This window comes from Rattus norvegicus, chromosome 4 (genome assembly GCF_021556685.1).
Source record: "Rattus norvegicus strain SHRSP/BbbUtx chromosome 4, alternate assembly SHRSP_T2T, whole genome shotgun sequence".
Lineage (NCBI taxonomy): Eukaryota > Metazoa > Chordata > Mammalia > Rodentia > Muridae > Rattus > Rattus norvegicus.
This window is the reverse complement of record NC_141537.1, coordinates 176,602,389-176,625,124: the sequence shown is the minus strand read 5'-3', so window position 1 is coordinate 176,625,124 and position 22,736 is coordinate 176,602,389. Positions and strand designations below refer to the sequence as shown.

The 22,736-nt window shown below is 41.3% G+C and overlaps 1 protein-coding gene and 1 long non-coding RNA gene across 3 annotated transcripts in view; one reads left to right on the top strand and one right to left on the bottom strand.

Annotated features, from left to right (window-relative positions):
• The window catches only part of LOC134486861 (uncharacterized), a 53,625-nt gene that overhangs the window by 18,787 nt on the left and 12,102 nt on the right, over positions 1 to 22,736 (top strand). The window lies entirely within an intron of this gene.
• Positions 19,580 to 22,736, bottom strand: part of Slco1c1 (solute carrier organic anion transporter family, member 1c1) — a 46,669-nt gene continuing 43,512 nt past the window's right edge. For both annotated transcript variants that reach the window (NM_053441.1, XM_087659500.1), the window contains 2 exon segments: positions 19,580 to 19,997; positions 22,344 to 22,461. In NM_053441.1, the coding sequence (NP_445893.1) occupies positions 19,775 to 19,997; positions 22,344 to 22,461 (341 nt within the window). In that variant the 3' untranslated portion in view covers positions 19,580 to 19,774.

Below are 22,736 nucleotides of genomic sequence, written 5' to 3'. Positions count from 1 at the left end.
ATCTAACTAGGCATAGGTTACATACTCTAAATGAAGGACAATGGGCAAGCATCTGCCAACTGTGCAGGCACAAAGATGAGTTCTGGCACATACAGGAAGCACACGTTGACATAAACACATATACAGATCCTCTTACAGCATTGAAGACAGACAAGCCTACAGACAAACACTCACAAGAAGGCTTCTTTTTTTATTGGCTATTGTTTATTTATTTACATTTCAAATGTTATCCCCTTTCCTGATTTTCTGTCTATAAACGCCCTATCCCATCCCCCCTTCTTCTGTGAGAGAGTTCCCCAACCCATCCACCCACCCCTTCCTGCCTCTCTGCCCTGACATTCCCCTATATTGAGGGGACGACCCTTAGCAGAACCAAGGGCTTCTCCCATTGGTGCTCAACAAGGCCATCCTTGCTACATATGCAGCTAGAGCCGTAGATCTATCTGTCCATGTGTACTCTTTGGATGGTGGTTTAGTCCCTAGCAGCTCTGGTTGGTTGGTATTGTTGTTCCTATGGGTTTGCAACCCATTCGGTTCCTTCAATCCTTTCTCTAACTCCTCCAATGAGGACCCCATCCTCAATTCAATGGTTGGCTACAAGCATCCACCTCAGTATTTGTCATGCTCTAGCATAGCCTCTCAAGAGACAGCTACATCAGGCACCTGTCATCATGTACTTTTTGATATCCACAGTATTGTCTGGGTTTGGTGGCTGTATGTATATGGGCTGGATCCCAAATTGGGGCAGTCTCTGTATGGCCTTTCCTTCAGTCTCTGCTCCAAACTTGGTCTCTGTATTCCCTCTTATGAATATTTTTGTTCCCCTTCTAAGAAGGACTGAAGCATCCTCACTTGTGTCATCCTTCTTGAGCTTCATGTGGTCTGTGGATTGTATCTTGGGTAATCTGAGCCTTTGGGCTATCCATTTATCAGTGAGTGCATACCATATGTGGGTTTTTTTGTCATTGAGTTACCTCATTCAGGATGACATTTTCAAGTTCCATCCATTTGCCTAAAATTTCAAGAAGTCATTGTTTTTGATAGCTGAGTAGGACTCCATTGAGTAAATGTACCACATTTTCTGTATCCATTCCACTGTTGAGGGACATCTGGGTTCTTTCCAGCTTCTGACTATTATAACTAAGGCTGCTATGAACACAGAGAAGCATGTGTCCTTTTATATGTTAGAGCATCTTTTGTGGATGTGCCCAGGAGTGGTACTATGTCCAATTTTTTGAGGAAACTCCACACTGATTTCCAGAGTGGTTATACCAGCTTGTAATCCCACCAACAATGGAGGAGTGTTCCTCTCTCTCCACATCCTCACCAACCTGAGATTTTGATCTTAGCCATTCTGACTGGAGTGAGGTGGGATTTCAGGGATATTTTGATTTGGAATTCCCTGATGACTGAGAATGTTGAACATTTCTTTAGGTGCTTCTCAGCCATTCAATATCTCTTACCTGTGAGTTCTTTGTTTATCTCTGTAAACCATTTTTTAAAAGGGTAGAATTTTGGGGGTCACTTAGGTATGCTATCATATCATCTGCAAATAGTAATATTTTGACTTCTTTTCCAATTTGTATCCCTTTGACCTATTTTTGTTGTCTAATTGCTCTGGCTAGGACTTCAAGTAACATATTGAATGGGTTCAGAGAGAGTGGGCAGCCTTGTCTAGTCCCTGATTTTAGTGGGATTGCTTCAAGTTTCTCTCCATTTAGTTTGATGTTGGCTACTGGTTTGCTGTATGTTCCTGATCTTTCCAAGACTTTTAACATGAAGGGGTCCTGAATTTTGTCAAATGCTTTCTCAGCATCTAACAGAATGATCATGTGGTTTTATTTCATTGAGTTTGTTTATATAGTGGATTATGTTGATGGTTTTCTGTGTATTGAACCATCCCTGCATCCCTGGGATGAAGCCTACTTGATCATGATGGATGATCATTTTGATGTGTTCTTGGATTCATTTTGCGAGAATTTTTTTGAGTATTATTGCATTGATATTCATAATGGAAATTTGTCTGAAGCTCTCTTTCTTTGTTGGGTCTTTGTGTGGTTTTGGTATAAGTGTAATTGTGGCTTCATAGAAGGAATTGGGTAGTGCTCCATCTGTTTCAATTTTGTGAAATAGTTTGGACAGTATTGGTATGAGGTCTTCTATGAAGGTCTGATAGAATTCTGCACTAAACCCATCTGGTCCTGTATTCTTTTTGGTTGGGAGACTTTTAATGACTTCTTCTATTTCTTTATGAGTTATGTGATTGTCTAAATGGTTTATTTGCTCCTGATTTAACTTTGGTACCTAGTATTTGTCTAAAAAATTGTCCATTTCCTCCAGATTTTCAAGTTTTGTTGAATATAGGCTTTTGTAGTGGGATCTAGTGACCACTCTCTGCAACCTCTGGTTAGTCTGGCTAAGGGTTTATCTCTCTTGTCGATTTTCTCAAACAATCAGCTCCTGGTTTTGTTGATTCTTTGTATAGTTCTTTTTGTTTATAGTTGGTTGATTTCAGCCCTGAGTTTGATCATTTCCTGCCACGTGCTCCTCTTGGATGTATTTGCTTCCTTTTTTTCTAGTGTTTTAGGTGTGCTGTCAAGCTGCTAGTACATGCTCTTTCCAGTTTCCTTTTGAAATCACTCAGAGCTATGAGTTTTCCTCTTAGCTCTGCTTTCATTGTGTCCCAAAAGATTTGGTATATTGTGCCTTCATTTTTATTAAATTATTCTTTTGTTTTGAGTTGAAATGTTCTATAAATATATGTGAATCCATTTGGGTTCATAACTTCTGTTAGTTTCTCTATGTCTCTGTTTAGTTTCGTTCCATGATCTGTCCATTGGTGAGAGTGGGTGTTGAAGTCTCCCACTATTATTCTGAGGTCCAATAAGTGCTTTTAACTTTAGTCATGTTTCTTTTATGAATGTAGGTGCCCTTGCATTTGGAGCATAGATATTCAAGATTGAGAGTTCATCCTGGTGAATTTCCTTTGACAAATATCAAGTGTCTTTCCTTATCTTTTTTGATAACTGTTGGATGAAAGTCAACATTAGATATTAGATTATTCTATATTAGAATGGCTATTCCAGCTTGCTTTTTTGGGAATATTTGCTTGGAAAATTGTATCAGACTTTTACTCTGGGGTAGTATCTGTGATTATTACTGAGGTGTGTTTCCTATATGCAGCAAAATGCTGGATCCTCTTTATATATCCAGTCTGTCTAGGCCTTTTTATTTGGGAAATGAATCCATTGATGTTGAGAGATATTAGGGAACAATGATTGTTGTTTCTTGTCATTTTTGTTGTTAACGGTGTAATTAGGTTTGTGTGGCTATCTTCTTTTGAGTTAGTTGAAATTAGATTACGTTCTTGCTTTTTCCAGGGTTTAGTTTTCTTTCTTGTGTTGAAGTTTTCCATCTATTAACCTTTGTAGGACTGGATTTGTGGAAAGATGTTGTGTAAATTTGGTTTTGTCATGGAATATCTTGGTTTCTCCATCTATGTTAATTGGAAGTTTTGCTAGATATAGTAGCCTGGTCTGGCATTTGTGTTCTCTTAGGGTCTCTATGACATCTGCCCAGGATTTTCTGGCTTTCATATTCTCTGGTGAGAAGTCTGTTGTAATTCTAATAGGTCTGCCTTTATATGTTACCTGACCTTTTTCTCTTACTGCTTTTAATATTATTTCTTTGTTTTGTGTATTTGGTGTTTTGAATATTATGTGACAGGAGGAATTTCTTCTCTGGTCCAATCTATTTGGAGTTCTGCAGGCTTCTTATACTTTTTATAGGCATCTCTTTCTTTAGGTTAGGTAAGTTTTCTTCTATGATTTTGTTGAAGATATTTACTGGCCCTTTACCTTGGGAATCTTCACTCTCTTCTATACCTATTATCCTTAGGTTTGATCTTCTCACTATGTCCTGGATTTCCTGGATGTTTTGGGTTAGGAACTTTTTTTGTTTTACATTTTCTTTGATAGTTGTGTCAATGTTTTCTATGGTGTCTTCTGCCCTGAGATTCTCTCTTCTTTCTCTTGTATTCTGTTGGTAATGCTTGCATCAATGACTCCTGATCTCTTTCCTAGGTTTTCTATTTCAAGTGGTGTCTCCCTTTGTGATTTCTTTATAGTTTTTATTTCCATTTTTAGATCCTGGATGGTTTTGTTCAATTCCTTTACCTGTTTGGTTGTGTTTTCCTGTAATTTTAAAGGTAATCTTGTGTTTCCTCTTTAAGAGCTTCTACCTGTCTACCTGTGTTGTATTGTATTTTTTAAGGGAGTTATTTATGTCGTTCTAAAGGTCCTTTATCATCACCATGTATTGTGATTTTAAATCTAAGTCTTGCTTTTCCATTGTGTTGTGCTATGCAGGACTTAGTGTGGTGTGGGAATTTGGTTCTGATGACGCCAAGTGGCCTTGCTCTCTGTTGCTTAGGTTTTTGCCCTTGCTTCTCACCATCTGCTTATCTCTGGTGTTAGCTGGTATTGCTGTCTCTGACAGTGGCTTGACCCTCCTATAAGTCTATGTGTCAGCACTCCTGGATATCAGCTTTCTTCCAACTGGATCTGGATACAGAGAGCTGTGACACAGGGTCAGCTCAGGGCCCAGGCAGAAACCAGAAGGATCCTTCCTCAGATTGCTCATCAGTTCCTGTGTCCAGAGGGTTCTAGGTAGGTTCCTCTTGGGCCAGAAATTTGAGTGGAAGTGGTGGCCTCACCTCTACTCTCATCTCTCTACCCAAGGGATCTGCATACAGAGAGCTGTGTCGCAGCCACAGAAAGGCTTCTGAATTTGAATGCTGATGATGTTTGGTCTGTTGTTTTTATTATAATGCTCAATTCTGTACTCAAAAGCCTATATGTGAATTCTCATGTTTTCAAGATTTTATTGTGCAAAACTTATTTATTAATTTAAAACTATTAGTTAAATAAAATTTGCTAGAAAGATTAGAGGTAGGTGGGTTATGAGTTATTTTAATGACAGTGAGGAAGCAAGAATAAGTTGGGGGTCCATGAGGGGAGAAAAGAAAAGGCACCATGAGAGGACATGAACATGAGCACTTGGCCAGGGGAAGCAGCAAGTATTTGGAGTATACTGCTGTGGAGGTTGCCAGGCCAGCAGTTAGAAAAGAAGATTAAGAGTTAATCCTTTCCCCCCAGTAATTGATAAAGCCAAATAAAATAACCATAGTCTGAACTTAAGTATTATTAAACTATTCAGGCATAAGTTTTAATTGGCCATAATACATGTTGTCACCCAATGCAGAACAAAGACTTACTTAGAACCCACGTTTAGATTACAGGCCTACTAGGTAGAGTCACAGCACTCTGTGCAAACACTGCTGCTAGGAGAGACTGGGACAGTGTTTTGATGCTAAGGCTGCTCAGCACCTCATGGTACCTTCTCTAAAATTGATTATATAATCAGTCACAAAGCAGGTCTCAATAGATACAAGAAGATTTAAATAATCACATGCATCTTATCAGAACATCATGCACTGAGACTGGGCTTCAATAACAAAAATAATGAGAGAAAGCCCACATATACATGGAAGTTGAACAATGCTTTATTCAATGACAACTTGGTCAAGGAAGAAATAAAGAAAGAAATTAAAGACTTCTTAGAATTTAATGAAAATGAAGGTACAACATACCCAAACTTATGGGATACAATGAAAGCTGTGCTAAGAGGAAAACTCACAGCTCTGAGTGCCTGCAAAAAGAAACAGGAGAGAGCATATATCAGCAGTTTGACAGCACACCTAAAATCTCTAGAACAAAAAGAAATAAATAAACCCAAGGGGAGTAGAAGGCAGGAAAGAATCAAACTCAGAGCCGAAATCAACCAAGTAGAAACAAAAAGGACTATACAAAGAAACAACAAAACCAGGAGCTGGTTCTTTGAGAAAATCAACCCTTAGCCAAACTAACCAGAGGTCACAGAGAGTGTGTCCAAATTAGCAAAATCAGAAATGAAAAGGGAGACATAACAACAGAATCAGAGGAAATTCAAAAAAATCATCAGATCCTACTACAAAAGCCTGAATTCAACAAAACTGGAAAATCTGGAGGAAATGGACAATTTTCTAGACAGATTCCAGGTACCAAAGTTAAATCAGGAACAAATAAACCATCTAAACAATCCCATAACTCCTAAAGAAATAGAAGCACTTATTAAAAGTCTCCCAACCAAAAGAGCCCAGGTCCAGATGGATTCAGTGCAGAATTCTATCAGACCTTCATAGAAGACCTCATACCAATACTATCCAAACTATTCCATAAAATAGAAACAGACAGATACTACCAAATTCCTTCTATGAAGCCACAATTACTCTTATACCAAAACCACACAAAGAACCAACAAAGAAAGAGAACTTCAGACCAATTTCCCTTATGAATATTGACACAAAAATACTAAATAAAATACTTGCAAACCAAATCCAAGAACATATCAAAGAGATCATCCATCATGATCAAGTAGGCTTCATCCCAGGGATGCAGGGATCATTTAATATATGAAAATCCATCAATGTAATCCACTATATAAACAAACTCAAAGATAAGAACCACTTGGTCATTTCATTAGATGCTGAGAAAGCATTTAACAAAATGCAACACTCCTTCATGATAAAAGTCGTGGAAAGATCAGGAATTCGAGGCCTATATCTAAACATTGTAAAAACAATATACATCAAACAAATAGCTAACATCAATCTAAATGGAGAGAAACTTGAAGCAATCTCACTAAAATCAGGGACTAGACAAGGCTGCCCACTCTCTCCCTACTTATTCAATGAAGTACTGGAAGTCCTAGCCAGAGCAATCAGACAGCGAAAAGAGGTCAAAAGGATACAAATTGGAAGGGAAGAAATCAAAATATCACTATTTGCAGATGATATGATTGTGTACTTAAGAAACCCCAAAAGTTCCACCAGAGAACTACTTAACCTGATAAACAACTTCAGCAAAGTGACTGGGTATAAAATTAACTCAAACAAATCAGTAGCCTTCCTCTACTCAAAGGATAAACAGGCTGAGAAAGAAATTAAGGAAATGACACCCTTCACAATAGTCCCAAATGATATAAAATATCTTGGTGTGATCTTAACCAAGCAAGTGAAAGACCTGTATGACAAGAACTTCAAGTCTCTGAAGAAAGAAATTGAGGAAGCTCTCAGAAGATGGACAGATATTCCATGCTCATGGTTTGGCAGGATTAATACAGTAAAGATGGCCATTTTGCCAAAAGCAATCTACAGATTTAATGAAATCCCCAGCAAAATTCCTACTCAGTTCTTTATAGAGATAGAAAGAGCAATTTGCAAATTCATTTGGAATAACAAAAACCCAGGATAGCGAAAACTATACTCAACAATAAAAGAACTTCTGGGGGAATCACCATCCCTGACTTCAAGCAGTATTACAGAGCAATAGTCATAAAAACTGTATGGTTTTGGTACAGAGACAGGCAGATAGATCAGTGGAACAGATTTGAAGACCCAGAAATGAACCCACACACCTATAGTCACTTGATCTTTGACAAAGGAGCTAAAACCATCCAATGGAAAAAAGATAACATTTTCAACAAATGGTGCTGGTTCAACTGGCAGTCAGCATGTAGAAGAATGCAAATTGATCCATTTATCACCATGTACAAAGCTTAAGTCCAAGTGGACCAAGGACCTCCACATCAAACCAGATACACTCAAACTAATAGAAGTAAAAGTGGGGAAGATTCTCGAACACATGGGCACTGGGGGAAATTTCCTGAACAAAACATCAATGGCTTATGCTCTAAGATCAAGAATCAAAAAATGGGACCTCATAAAACTGCAAAGCTCTGGAAGGTAAAGGACACTATCATTATTAGAACAAAATGGCAACCAACAGATTGGGCAAAGATCTTTATCAATCCTTCATCTGATGGAGGACTAATATACAAAATATACAAAGAACTCAAGAAGTTAGACTCCAGAGAATCAAATTACCCAATTAAAAATGGGGTACAGAGCTGAACAAAGAATTCTCAACTGAGGAATATTGAATGGCTGAGAAGCACCTAAAGAAATGTTCAACATCCTTAGTCATCAGGGAAATGCAAATCAAAACAACCCTGAGATTCCACCTCACACCAGTCAGAATGGCTAAGATCAAAAACTTAAGTGATAGAAGATGCTGGTGAGAATGTGGAGAAAGAGGAACACTCCTCCATTGTTGGTGGGATTGCAAACTGTTACAACCACTCTGGAAATCAGTCTGGAGGTTCCTCAAAATTGGACATTCCATTACCTGAGGACCCAGTTATACCTCCAACATACAACAAAGACACATGCTCTACTCTGTTCATAGTAGCCTTATTCATAATAGCCAGAAGCTGGAAAAGAACCCAGATGCCCTTCAACCTCCGTTGAATGGATTCAAAAAATGTGGTACATCTACACAATGGAGTACTCAGCTATCAAAAACAATAACTTCATGAAATTCATAGACAAATGGATGGAACTACAAAATATCATCCTGAGTGAGATAACCCAATCACAGAAAAATACACATGGTATGCACTAATTTATAAATGGATACTAGCCCAAAAGCTCGAATTATCCAATATGCAATCCATAGACCACAGGAAGCTCAAGAAGAAGCATGACCGAAATGTGAATGCGTCTACTCCTTCTTAAAAGGGGGAGCAAAAATATCCATAGGAGGGGATATGGAAGCAAAGTTTAGAGCAGAGACTGATAGAACAGTCATTCAGAGTCTGCCCCACACGTGACCTACATATAAATACAGCCACCAAACTAGATAAGATTGATGAAGTAAGAAGTATGTGCTGACAGGAACCAAATATAGATACCTTCTGAGAGACACAGCCAGAACATGTCAAATACAGAGGTGAATACTAGCAGCAAACCATTGAACTGAGAATTTGGGGAATTAGAGGAAGAATTGAAGGAGCTGAAGGGACTTGCAACCCCATAAGAACAACAATGCCAACCAACCAGAGCTTCCAGGGACTAAACTGCTACCCAAAGACTATACATGGACTGACCCTGGGCTCCAACTGCATATGTAGCAATGAATAGCCTTGTTGGGGCACCAGTGGAAGGGGGAGCCCTTGGTCCTGCCCAAGTGAAAGGGCATGTGGGGGGGTGAGGAGGAGTGGATTGGGGGAACACCCTTATGGGGAAAGGGGATAGGGAGCTTATGGACAGGAAACCAGGAAAGGGAATAACATTTGAAATGTAAATAAAGAAATATATCCAATAAAAAGAAAAAAATTAAGATGAGTTGGGATGAGTGGTTAAAGGAAAGAGGTCAGCTGCATATTGTATATACTGTAGCCAGGAGGAGGGTAGTTTGGAGGTCCTTCTGAGACTGATTTTCTTGTCAAAGAGTATTAATATGGGTGAAGATCAATTTGGAAGTAGGAATAAGCTCAGAGGAGACATGTAGATCAGCTGTGGGGTATTTGACATGGCCATTAGGGTAAAGTTTAGCTATGACTCCAGTTTGCCAACGTTAATCCCATGGATCACTGATGCAAAGTTGAAAAATGAGTTTTAAGGTTGGCGAGCATGAGTCCACTAAGACTGGAGGACTCCGTTCTGCAGCTCCAATATCTGCAACTCTCATATGTGGAGACCTCCTGGAGACATTCACCTGTGTTTCAGTAAGGAAAGCAGAGGAAAGGACTGGGGATAGAGGAAATGGAATCCAGGTATAGGGAGATCTCAGTCCTGGTCCGACATCCTTCAAGTGTGCAATCCTGGGTTCCTATAATTTTGTTGTGTCTTTCATAGGTTTTCCCTGTTGGGAAGGCTAGAGAGAGGCTGGGCAGTAACAGTTAGTATGAAGAATGATAGCCAAGAGAATAGAGGAGTGGTGGCTTGTGGAGGGCACGTGACCTGGGCAGCAGTCACCAGGTCATGGATGTCCTTCCAGGAGACTTTGCTGTCCCTCTGGGTGTGTTGTTTCCTCTGCCTCCTCCTCTTCTTCTGTCCTTGATTTGCCAGTGAAAAACAGGCCATCTTGTTTGATGGGGTAGTGTTGGATATTTCTGCCAGGAACCTAGGTTTACACTGGTCCTGTGAAAAAAAGGGGGGGAAGCCCTCGTGGTTGTAAGGAGAGGGTCTGGTCCCTTCCAAATTCTATCCAAAGGATCTCGACATTGTACTACGATGGAGGGGGAGGGGTGATTTGGTGTGTGCTAATGGAGGGAGGTAGGAGGAATTTTTGAGTTTTTGTAGATATTATATATGTTTACAGTAGTGAGAGCCATCGTGAATTGTTTTTAAGAGGAGTGGGTGGTTGTTTTTTGTTTTAGGAGCTGGGCTTTTAGGGTTTGATATATTCATTTTATTATTCCTTGGCCATGAGGGTTCTGGGGAGTCCCCATGTGATTGGCAATTTTCCAAGGTTTTCAACTGAGAGTTAGTGAAGGTGGGTCCGTTATCAGATCGTATCTGTTGAGGAATGCCCATGACGGCAAAGGCAGAGAGCATATGGTGAATTAACCTTTAGAGTTTTCACCTCTTTGGGCTGTGGCCCATATAAAATGAGAGTACATATCTATGGTAACAAAAACATATTTCTGTCTACCGGATTGGGAAATATGGGTGACATCATTTTGCCATAAGGCATTGGAAGCCTCAGGGATTGGTGCCCATAGTTTGTAAAGATGTAGTAAGGGAAGAACAAGAGGAGCTTGTTATTATTGACCTTTGGAGTTGAAGAAGGGGGATATGCGGGAAGAAGGCATGAAGCCTCTTCATATTTGTGTGTGCACACGAATGGAACTGGTCTGCCTGCTCAGTGGACGCCATGAATGTTCCTCTTGAGGCAGTTTGGTCAGCGAGTACATTTTCCTCAGATATCTGACCTGGCAAGAAACTGTGAGATCTGACATGCTGGGTGACAGGGGAGGCTCTTTCCTGTAGGAGGGTGGAAACCTGTATGAGTAGAGGGTAAAGTGGGTTGGTGTCTAGTTTGACAAAGGATCTTGACAGCCAGGGAAGCAAATGGACAGCTTATACACTGAAAAGAGGTTAAAGGGGGCCTTGACTTCTTTTAGAGCTAGATAGATAGCATCAAATTCTTTATATTGGGGAAAGTAATGGGACAGCTCTCTGAATCAGAGAATAGGGAGTTCATCCTCAGGAGAGTGGTATGTTACTGCTGCAGCTCCCCTTTCCCCCCATCAGTAAATACTGAGAGGGCTCTTACTATGGGCTTTTTTGAAAATGGTTTGGGGGGCAGCCATCTCAACAAGGCCCATTTTTCATTAGGATAATGGTTGTCAATTTGTCCTGGAAATCCTACTAAACTGGTAGCAAAGCAGGAGTGGTTTTGATTAACCATTGAATATAAGAGAGGGAGACGGGTGACAAGAATGTTAGACTTTTTTCCTAGGGTTTGAAGGGCTCTGTCCCTGCCATTTTTAATCAAACTAGTGAGCACATCCACCTCATTTAGAATTCAGGGTGGCCTTCACTGCCTTCTTGAGTTCTTTTACATCTGAGGCTTGGAATGGGTGCCAGTTGAGTGATTTAGTTCTATAGGGATGAATATTAATGGGAAATGCTCACTTATCTTGGAATTCTAGTTCCATATTGGAGTCCTGAGTAGCATGGGTGGTGGGTTTCTTTTTCTTTTTTTTTTACAAGGAAGTCACAAAAATAACAAAGTTGTTGCATTGTAGATGGTTGAAGGTAGAGGGCTATGTATGGGATTTGTCGTTGTTGTTGTTGTTGTTTGTCTAAGAGTTTTGTAGGATTTTGGCTTTTGCAGTTTGGGGAAGGGGGAGGAGAGATATCTATCTCAGGTTGGGTGGGAGAGTGTGGAGTAGGGGGAGAGGCCAGTGGAAGCCCATTTGTTTCTCTAATGGAGCCCTGACCTTGGGTGAGGGAGGGAGCATGAGGAGCAGATGGTTTATTTGGAGTTTCTGCTGAGGGATAAGAAAGCAGGGTGGGTACTTGGCTTTTATTGCACTTATTAGTTGGGTAAGGGTGGTGAGATCTGAAATAAGGTGGTCTTTAGGACCCTGATCTTTGGGCTCATCTGACTGAGGTGGCTCAGGGGCTGTGTTGCCATCAGCCTGACCTGTTTTAGGTCGCCCTATGCATTGTCGAATTGCAGCTAAGATTGGCAAACAATCAAAGGAGGGGGAGCCTTATTAGGCTTCCTCTCATGGTCCACTGTCCCACAAGGGGGATTTGGGGGAAGGAAGGACCAAGCAGATATGGAGATGGAGTTGGGTAGATGGGCACACAAAGGGTATATTGACCACTTTTCTGTTGCGGTATTAAAACATTCTGATCAAAAGAAGCTTCAAGGAGAAATGGTTCATTTTGGACTTTGGTTCCCAAGGGATAGAGTCCAACATGGCAGGGGAGGCATGGTTGGATGGTCGTATTTCCATGCACACACATGACCAAAGAGAGGGAAACAGAAGCAAGGTGAGGCCCTCAAACACAAAGCCCAACCCCAATGATGTACTTCCCTCGGCAAAGCTACTTGTCCTAAAGGTTCTACAATGTTCCCAATGTGATGATAAACTGGGTCCCAACTGCAAAATACCTGAGCCCAGGGAGCCCATTTCTCCATTTCTCTTTCAAACTATCTCAAAGTGGCAAGGACTTAAAGAAAGCTAAGTATGTATGATAAACCACATGGAAACTTGAGGGAGGGGATATAATCGGTATGTCTGGACAATGCGACTCCTGAAATCCAAGAGTATTGACTAAAAGCCCTCACCCCTAGTATCACATAGCTCATGCCTATTGTGAGATACTCCAGAAGACTCTAACGGTATAGGCACTTGCCATTCACTTAGGTAGTCCAGTGGAATGTTTGTTCATACATGAACAACGTGGAGATTGGTAATCAAGTTTAGTGACTCTCCTTGAATTAGCAAGAAAACAGTGTTAGGGTGCCAATTATCTTTCTGATTCTAGGTTTCGAATTCCTGAGAAGAATTTCAGGAAATGATCTCTAGTGGGTGTGTGACTATATGAGAATGTAACATATATACATGTGTGTGTGTGTGTGTGTGTGTGTCTGTGTGTAAACCCATGTCTGCATACATCTACGTGAACTCCTATTTCCTGCTCTCTGAGTGTCCCATCCATAACTGCCCTGCTTACTTTCAGCTCTTTGATGGAATGGGATGAGCAGAAAGTCAGGAGTATGGTATCTTGAGATCCTAAGTAGCTCTTTGATAAATTTCATATTTGTTTATAATACCTCCTTCTCTTTCTTTGCCTAGTAAGTATTAGAAAAACTTCATTTTTAAACCACTGATAATGTGTTTGGGAAAAGAAAATAATGACTTCCAGACCGATATGTTTGAACTTACAATGCATTGAAGACAGTTATCTCACCACTCCCAGCCCCTGGTTCATACTTCAGTAAACCAACTCCTGCTTGCCCCACTCACTGGCTTCCTGTCGATGCAGAAGGACGCTCTCCATAGGTGGCAAAGGAAAGGACCTTTGGTAAAAATGGTAAATCGCTTATATATGCTGCTGTGAGAACAGAGCCTGGGATTTAAAGAAGGGTTAATGGTTAACTTAGCAATGTCTGGATCACTGAAGAGGCTGAAGAAAGTTGTGTACATGATACTACAGATATGAGCGAGGGACATGTCTTTGGGACACTTAGAGCAGGTCAACCCCCACTGCCACCTCAAACACACTTTCCGAAGCCCTTAAGGTGGTGATGTAAAGCACTATTGTCCATTCATATAGCTTGTCTCTTTAGTCAGTTGGGCGGTAACCTATCTGGGGACAACAGACATTTATTCATGTCTTCTCCCCCAAAAGTCCCACCACAAATGGGAATCTGAATGCCGTACCTGTGGCTTCATGGAATTGGATAGCCTCTGTGAATCTCAGCAACCCAGTGAGTAACACCTGCAGAAATTGCGGACTTCCCTAACCATAAGGATCATCAGAATTGACTACTTCACAGAAGCTGCTTTATCAAGAATCTAGGGAAACATTTTTGGAAGCCTGTTACAATAAAATCGGGAAGATAAAATACACTAGAGGGCGCTCTAAGACAAAAAGAGTCACATTTTCTTTTCTCCTTTCTCTCTCTTTTGATTTCCTTCTGCTTTAATGTAGATTGGCTTGAGATAGGGACTCATTGTCTGGTGGGAGTAAGCCTATCAGGAAGACTGAAAACTAGAGAACTTTATTGCAGATTTGGAACATTAAAAACAAAGAGCTTCTCTGCAGAAGACACAAAAACGGACATGAGAAGAACTAATAGCAGAAGGTCCTGAGAATGACGAAGGAGTCACAGATCCCAGTGTCTTTGGGTAGCTTGGTAGTTCCTAGGGACTCCGGAATTGTATTGGACATAGTGAAGGTGAAGACCCGACCCTTTGCCAAATCGTAGGAAACCCCATTTCAGTCTTCAATCATCAACAACTGCATCTGAAGATGCAAAATAAAAAATCATAGAGTAATAAACACTCCAGACAGGCAGACTCGGGACCGATGGCTGCTTTCAAAATGGCCAGGGTTCTGGCAGACATTTTAAATGTTTGAATGAAGACAAACAGATCTACTTGTCAGGCTTCTGAATCTCTGTCTGTCTTAGACTTGGCGTCTTGCTAAGGAGACAGGGTGTGCTTCGGTGGCTTTAGCCTTGGGCGAGAAATAAATCAATGTGTGGATTTTCAAAGATGTATTTAATCCAAGCCAGACCCGGAGACAATGAATAACGGAAACTTGAGACCTACTGATCAGAGATGGAATCCTGGAAAATGCCAAGTGTTAAAGGATTCAATGTGTAGGTGCCCCAGGTAATCCTGCCAATTCCCTGGAAATGAAACCCAAAGAAAGTTTTTTGTAAGGAGCTACTTTTCTAACACTTTGGTGTTAAAAGTTGGTTAAGCCACCACCTGTGACTTTTATTCAAGAGAAAGCCGAAGATTCCATGACTCGGAAGCCTCCTGAGCCCCAGATCATCGTCTCCCAGCCTGCGTGTTTTAGCCAGCCACTGGGTTTCCACTGTTTTCCCAGCTTTTTACAGTGGGAAAAGCCATTCCCTGGTGCTTTGTAGAGCTTAAGAGAATAAGTTGGCAAGAAGGAAGATATTACGTAGTTTACATTACTACTAAGAAGAGGTTAGGTTAGTGGGTCAGAGATGGACACCCTGTTCTAGGCCAGTATAATTAGGGAAAATATCCAAAAAGGCAGTGAATGAGTTACAGGGAGTATAAAGATGACCAAAACCCTGTCTTAGACGGCTGCTTGTAAGTTCCAGGACAAGGAAAAGGCTTCACAGAAGGACATGCAGGTAACCTAGGCTTGTAGAGGTAGCATGGCTCAGCATGGCATGAAACATAAGGTCAGGTAGAACACAGTAACAGCAAAAATGTAACATGTCTGTATATATCCCTTAGTTACAGTTACCATTGTCCCTGAAAAAGATTATTTATCTTGATTTTGTGAAGCTCAAATTGGATCTTCCACTCTAGTCAAACCACTTTGGCCCTTCTCGGTGGACAGATCACAAACAGCCCACCAGGGCACCTGATCAGTAGGACAGCATGATATTTCGTTCTCTACTTTCCCAATCATTTTCACTGGGCTCCACCTCTCCTGGGTTTCACCACTTCTTAACACTATCAGAGAGAGGACCTTCCTTTCAGCATGTCGACGTTGGGGGATACTCCAGATCAGCTCCAAATTGTAGCGCATACAATACAGTCTGATGTTACTGTGATGTGATGTTTGAGAAATAATACATTAACGTCACTGCTGCAGACTGCAGAAGAAACGAGAGTGTGCAAGTGACATTAGTCTTACTCCATCAGAGAGAGCAGTCAGTAGGTGTCACTCATAGTCAGTAAACCAAGAAAGTGGCATGAGGGCTGGAGAGATGCCTCAGTGGTTCAGAGCACTGGTTGCTTTTCCAGAGGTCTTGAGTTCAATCCCCATTACCCGCCATGTTGGCTCACTACCAACCATCACTCCAGGGTCAGAGAATCTAACACTCTCTTCTGGGCTTCTCTGGGCATTGCACACACATGGTGCACAGACATTCGTGAACTCACAGCACCCAGGACATGAAAGAAAAAAAATGTTAAATAGGAATGCGGCAGTTAGAAAACCCAAGTAACCTGATTGGAAGCTTTTGCCTCCAAGGTTTAGAAATGGCACTGAGGCAAAAGACTGTTACTTCTTATTTCAAATGATTTCATCTGGTGCTTATTCACTTTGTACAGACTACAGTTTGCTCAAACTTTTCTCATTTGGATAAACAAAACTGATGTTTTGCTGAGTGATAGGGTGGAACTATCAAGTGGAACCCTACATATCAATCAAGTGGGACCCCACATATCAATTCTAGGCCCTTAAGGTTTAGGGAAGATTTGTGATATCTGAAATGGGGTGTGGTTTAAAAAGTGTACTTTGTGTCACACAGAATATCTGCTTACCTCCTCTAGAAAGTATCCAGATATTTTTTCTGATAAATTCAGACTCCCATTCAATGACATGACATACAGTTGTGTTCCAAAGATGAAATTCTACTGTCCATTGAGTTGATGTATAAAATCTTGCTTTTTTTTTTTGACACTTGGTCTTTTTTATGGGAGAGACCATTTTTAATAAATTAATTTATTTATTGAAATTAAAATATAATTACATCTTCTCCTTCCCTTTCTTTTCTCCAAGTCTTCCCCCACACACTATTGCTGTCTCTCAAATTCATTGACTCTATTTCTTTAGTTGTTGAAATTATATATATAATAATTATATATATATAAATTTCAAGGATAAACACTTGGTATTAAGAAATCAGTTTGTGGGCTCTTTCTCCTGTTCTCAACATCCCTTAGTTGTTCATAGTTCTTTCTTTCAAAACATGGTTTTATTTTTCAAATCATATAAGGATAAATCAATTACGATTCTCTTGAGTTACTTGCCTACAAAGAAGTAATGTGTTAAGGCATCGCTAAAAAATAGCTTTGAAAAATGAAGAAGTTGTGGGAGCTTTGGTGAAAGATTTGAAATTTTACTTCATATATTGAGACGAGTTGGAGAAGGGTACTGACCCCCTCCATTCACTCTTTACAAGAGTCAGATGGATACATAAAATGGCAAAAAGAATTCATGCTCAGAAGCTGAGAGGGCAGCAGCAGCCTGGTTGCTGCAGGCCTGTTTAGCAGAACAAAGCTCCATTTCCATTGTCAAAATCGGCAAAACATAAGGCATTCAATGACTACAAATTCCAACACAGTGACAAAGATTGTGTGTGTGTGTGTGTGTGTGTGTGTGTGTGTGTGTGTTTTCATGCATGTGTGCATACATGGATGAGTACCTGCTGAGACCAGAAGAGAACATCAGATTACCCTACAACTGCAGTTCCAGGGACCTGTGAACCTCTGGATGTGCGGACTGGAAAGCACATCTGGCCCCTTGAAGAGCATCAAGTGTTCATTTGGTAATTGTTGAACGGTTTCTCCAGACCCAACATTGCTGTGTTATTAAAGGACATTTCTCTCCCTCATTTTCAGTCGTCCTGTCTTCTGCATTCCTCTTTGTAGAACTGATAGGTATAGGGAGAATGAAAGGCAGCTGAGAGCCATACTTGAGCCATTTGATCCCCCTGCTGGTGGGTACAGCCGCCATGATTTTCACTGGCACCTTATGTGGGACTTCTACTCTGTGAGGGATCTCAGTCATCTGGGCTTCTTGGGCGGGTCCTGTTCATGTTTTTGTTTATTTTAAATGTCATTTGAGTTGTTTATCAGATCAGGCTGGTATGGTGGAAAGGCAATTTTATGTAGAAATGGATTTCATTCTGATTGTGCTTTTGCACTGCTGATCAATGTATATGCCCTCCCTCAGCTTTGCTATACCCTCTATTAAGTGGGGATTCTGGGTATTATGAGCGCCACGAAGACGAATCAGGTTGTAGTGTGGCTGGTATGTCAGAGTGATGGCTTCACCACGCTGGCTTTGGAAATGCCACCGGCATGAAAGTGTCCTCCTCAATGCTATCCAAAGCACTCCACTCTCCCACTCACACTTAGGTACCCCAGTCCTACTTTCTTAACCCAACCACCTGGTCTTCAGACTGTTCAGGACCCACAGAAGGCTGATTTGCGTAGATCGTAACCTCCTGGGTATGATGCCTTTCTACAGGGTTCTCTGGTTTCTCTTTGCATTCCTTAGAGGGATCAGGTCCATATTTAAATTGATGGTGAAGAAAGGAAAACAGTAGGAAGAGCTGGCAGATTAGAGAGTGGACTGCCATACTCATGAACTGCAGTCAGAGGAATACCCAGGAAAGGGGATGTCTGAACTGAAGGTTTCCAGTGCGGAGGAATGGAGGGCTACCTTCTAACTTGTCTAAGTGGCCGGTAGACATCTACGATACCACACCCTTAATACTATTTAATCCACTCACTTTCCAGGCATAACAACCATGGTGTTGCTATTCATTTTCAAAAACTTAACTTTTTGTGAGGAAAGACTTTATTTTACGGTATAGCTCCCAGGTCGCACCCCATCACTGAGGAAATTTAAGGTGGGAACTCAAAGCACGAACCTGAAAGCAGGAACATCAGAGGCCATGGAGGAGTGTTGTTTACTGCCGTGTTCCTTGTGCTGGCTTGTTTAGCATGCTTTCCCATATAACGCAGGACCATCTGCTCAGGTGGGATGGGCCTTTCCAAATTAATCATTAATCAAGACTTGCCTATAGGCCAACATTGTGGGCGAATTTCCTCAGTTGAGAGTCCCTCTTCCTAAATGTGTCAAGTGGGGGGAAAAAAAACTAACCAGGACAAATGACATTGAGAGCCTACAATCTCGACAGAAACAAAGTAAGCCCTTGGAGGGTCAATGTCTCTGTCTTATATAGAGAGTACGTGTCAACTACATAGTACAAGTGTAGTGCACATAAACATCTTGTAGTACAGATGCGCAGTACAGAAATGCATAGTGCCACACAGTACAATGTATAGTGTCGATGCTACCTACGTCTTTTCCAACATTATGTTTTTACGGATGATTTGTCAATTTCTTATAATGCCCTCTGATCGAGTTGATATCCCAGTCCTCTCAGGTTCCCCCTCCCCCAAGTAACTTAACTTCTAAATATATTTTATGAGTACAACTTATGTCTAAGGACAGGATTGCCTAAGTACATGGAAATACGAGAAGCGTTCGTTTAAAAATATTTTGATTCACTGAATGCATGGATAATAAGGCACGGTGACATTAATTACAGTGTAACCATGGATACTTCTAAAATTACAATGAACATATGCAAATTATTAAAGTAAATTACATAATATTATATGTAAACTAACGAACTGAAATAGTCTCCCATGACCACCCTGTCATGAATGTTTCTCTATATCAGTTACCGAATTCCAAGGAGGACCTAAAACTGAAGGCTCTCCTCAGAAACTTCTCAAAGTATGTTCTAGTCAATATACAGATGACGTGTCATAATCAAGCATGATAGACAGCCTCCCCCAAGAACACATCTCACATATCAATGGACACAATTTAGGATGAAGCAGAAATAGGACAATAATTAAAAGGAACGTACAAGTCTAAAAGTTTTAAAATAAATTTAATGACATTTTTAGAGGTTCATCATCTAATGCTTAGGGTCAAAAACAAAGCAGGCATACCTTTGAAAGCAGGACGAAATTACACGTTGAGGCCCTTTTGATTATGATTTTATTCATTTACATATATTGGATAAAAATGACCTTCATGTTTGTTCGTTTCCGTGATTTCTTGTTCTTAAAGTCGGGTCTCCTTGCCTGGCCAGTACTTGGGCTGCAACCCATGATCCCTTGCGGCACACGTCTCCTTTTTGACGCTTGAGGACATCACTATTTTTTCTCTTGCGGTTATGAAGCTGCTGCGTTTTGAGACGTATTTTTTCTTTAAAACCAAAAGCACAGCCGTGCTTAGGAAGACAGACACCGTGCCCAAGAGCGTGGTTAGTCCCAGGTATATATGTCTAAAAGAGGAGAGAGTTTCGGTTACAATTGTTGCAGCTACTCAACCTGGACAAATCGTGAAGGTTCTCACAGTGTGAAGACGGCTGCTGAAGGACACAGACTTAGAGCAGGCCAGTGACTATGAACGCGGGTGAGTTCCTGCCAGCAGTTTGCTAACGCGGGGCAATGTCTTAGCAGTATTGCCATTCCTAGTCTCTGTATAATAATTACCCTTTCCTCTGTTGAGGGCTTCCGAAATTGGATAGCTATCTTCCTGCCTGCTGGGGCAGTCCTATCTAGCCTATTGCTGCCCCAAGTATAATTTTAAAAGAGCTTCTTCCAATTTCAAAAGTGTCAAGGTTTGACTAAGTCATACGGTGACCTTGTCTCAAATATGTCTTCAATACATTCCAAGGAAAAGCTGCGGTAAGCAACTTAAAGAAGGGGTGAGAATTCTTAGAGGAAAAGGAGGGCCTGATAAAGAACTCAGTGTTCAGTTTCCTCTCCTCCCTGCGGTCTCTGCGTCACACAACGTTCGTTCACATTACAGTGAGCGCACTTAGCCTTACCAAATGAGAGCAGAGACCAAATCTCACTCCCTGAACTGGCCTTGGCCTTGGACCAAACATCCTTCACACATAACATCAAAGCCTATTAAATCTATCTTATTTGAGACGGTCTGCCTAATTCACATGCAACTTACAGGCTTGAGACTCGGGTTTTTATTTTTCTCTAAAACAAAGCATTCGGCGTGTAAGTCTTTGAATGAAAGAAGTCCTGCTTTTAAGCCACTGGAGTATGGCTTTAAGCAATAGGGAGATAAAGGTTTGATGAACGGAACTGAATGATACCGTAGTGAGAAAACCGTGCTCTCCACCCCAGACACGCTCACCCACACAGAGAGAGCATTTTGCTTTTGTGCCTTTCAAGTACTGGGATAATTGAACATCGGCTTGGCAATAAGAGCCGGATGGATTGAGAGCCAAATCCAGATCTTGCCCAGGGGATTAGCGCTGACGTAAATGGTACAGTTTGGCTCAGTTTAAAAAAGAATAGAATTAAACCCAGAATGTGACCTAAATTTTAATGCATCTGAGTTTCAGGCAATATTTTGCCATTTGTGTGCACACGTTATCAAAGCTGTATTCTAGGATCTTTACATTTTTATCATTTGTATATACGTCTGCTCGAGTGTTTACCTGTGCATGGTGTGTGTGTGTGTGTGTGTGTGTGTGTGGTGTGTGTGTGTGTGGTGTGTGTGTGTGTGTGGTGTGTGTGTGTGTGGTGTGTGTGTGTGGTGTGTGTGTGTATGTGTGTGGTGTGTGTTTGTGTGTGTGTGTGGTGTGTGTGTGTGGTGTGTGTGAATATGGTGTGTGTGTGGTATGTGTCTGTGTGGTGTGTTTGTGTGTGTGGTGTGTGTGTGGTGTGTAGTGTGTGTGGTGTGTGTGTGTGGTGTGTAGTGTGTGTGGTGTGCGTGTGTGGTGTGTAGTGTGTGTGGTGTGTGTGGTGTGTGTGGGGGGTGTGTGTGTGGGGTGTGTGTGTGTATGGTGTGTGTGTGTGTGGTATGTGTGTGGTGTGTGTATGTGTGTGTGTGGGGTGTGTGTGTTGTGGTGTGTGTATGTGTGTGTGTGTTGTATGTGTTGTGTGTGTATGGTGTGTGTGTGTGGTGTGTGTCTGTGTGGTGTGTTTGTATGTGTGGTGCATGTATATGATGTGTAGTGTGTGTGGTGTGTGTGATGTGTGTGTGTGTGGTGTGGTGTGTGTGTGTGTATGTGTGTGTGTGGTGTGTGTGGTGTGTGTGTGGTATGTGTGTGTGGTGTGTGTGGTGTGTGTGGTGTGTGTGTGGTGTGGTGTGTGTGTGTGTGTGTGTGTGTGTGTGCGCGCGTGCACGCATGCGTGCACATGCATTCATGTGCATGTTTTATAAGCCAGGGTTGCTCACTCTGCAGCCTCAGTATAGCCCAGGATGTCCTCAAATAAACATTAGTTATCCTCTTTTAGCCCCCTGAACTCTGGGATTACAGGTGTGAGCTATCTTACCTGCTCATTTTCATCATATATTGTTATAGAAACATGATTACTTGTGGCAGGGAGAAATTCAAACAAAAGCATAATGATACATATATGTGAAAGTGTCATAATAAAATACATTCATGAATACATTACTTTGTAGGCTGACTTTAAAAAATATTAAATAGTATAATGATGAATTAAAAATGTTAACACAGGAAAAAATTTTAATCTAAGATAACAGAACTGTTGAGTTTTTGGTTGACTTACCTCATGAACATGGAAACGACCTAGGGAAATCTAAGCCTCAGGGATGTGGCAGGAAATTAGAAGCACAGAGTGAGTTTGCACTGTACCTGAAAGCATGAGAGTCGTACAGTCTGCAGGAGCCTCTGCTTCCACATTTCTTAAATCCCCACTTGAGGCACGAAGTGTCGATTAAAACACCAAAGTACACGGGGGCTGGGATTCCTGCTGTAAGAAACACGAAGGATTGCTTCTCAGGCTTTGGCCGTGAACGGTGACCCGGCACCGCTTACCTTGGGCCCAGTAACCACGGTTTGGGTGATGCAAACCTAATTTTTCACCGAGACTCTCTTTGGCTCGGTGTTTGGTCACAAGCTCAGGACACATACAGTAACTGTCATTAGTTTAGCTCTAGATGCCCGTTCCCTGCCACATCGCACTCAATGTGAACACGACTTCTCCCTCAACTGGGCCACCAAGTGGCCGAAGCTGTGAGCCTGGAT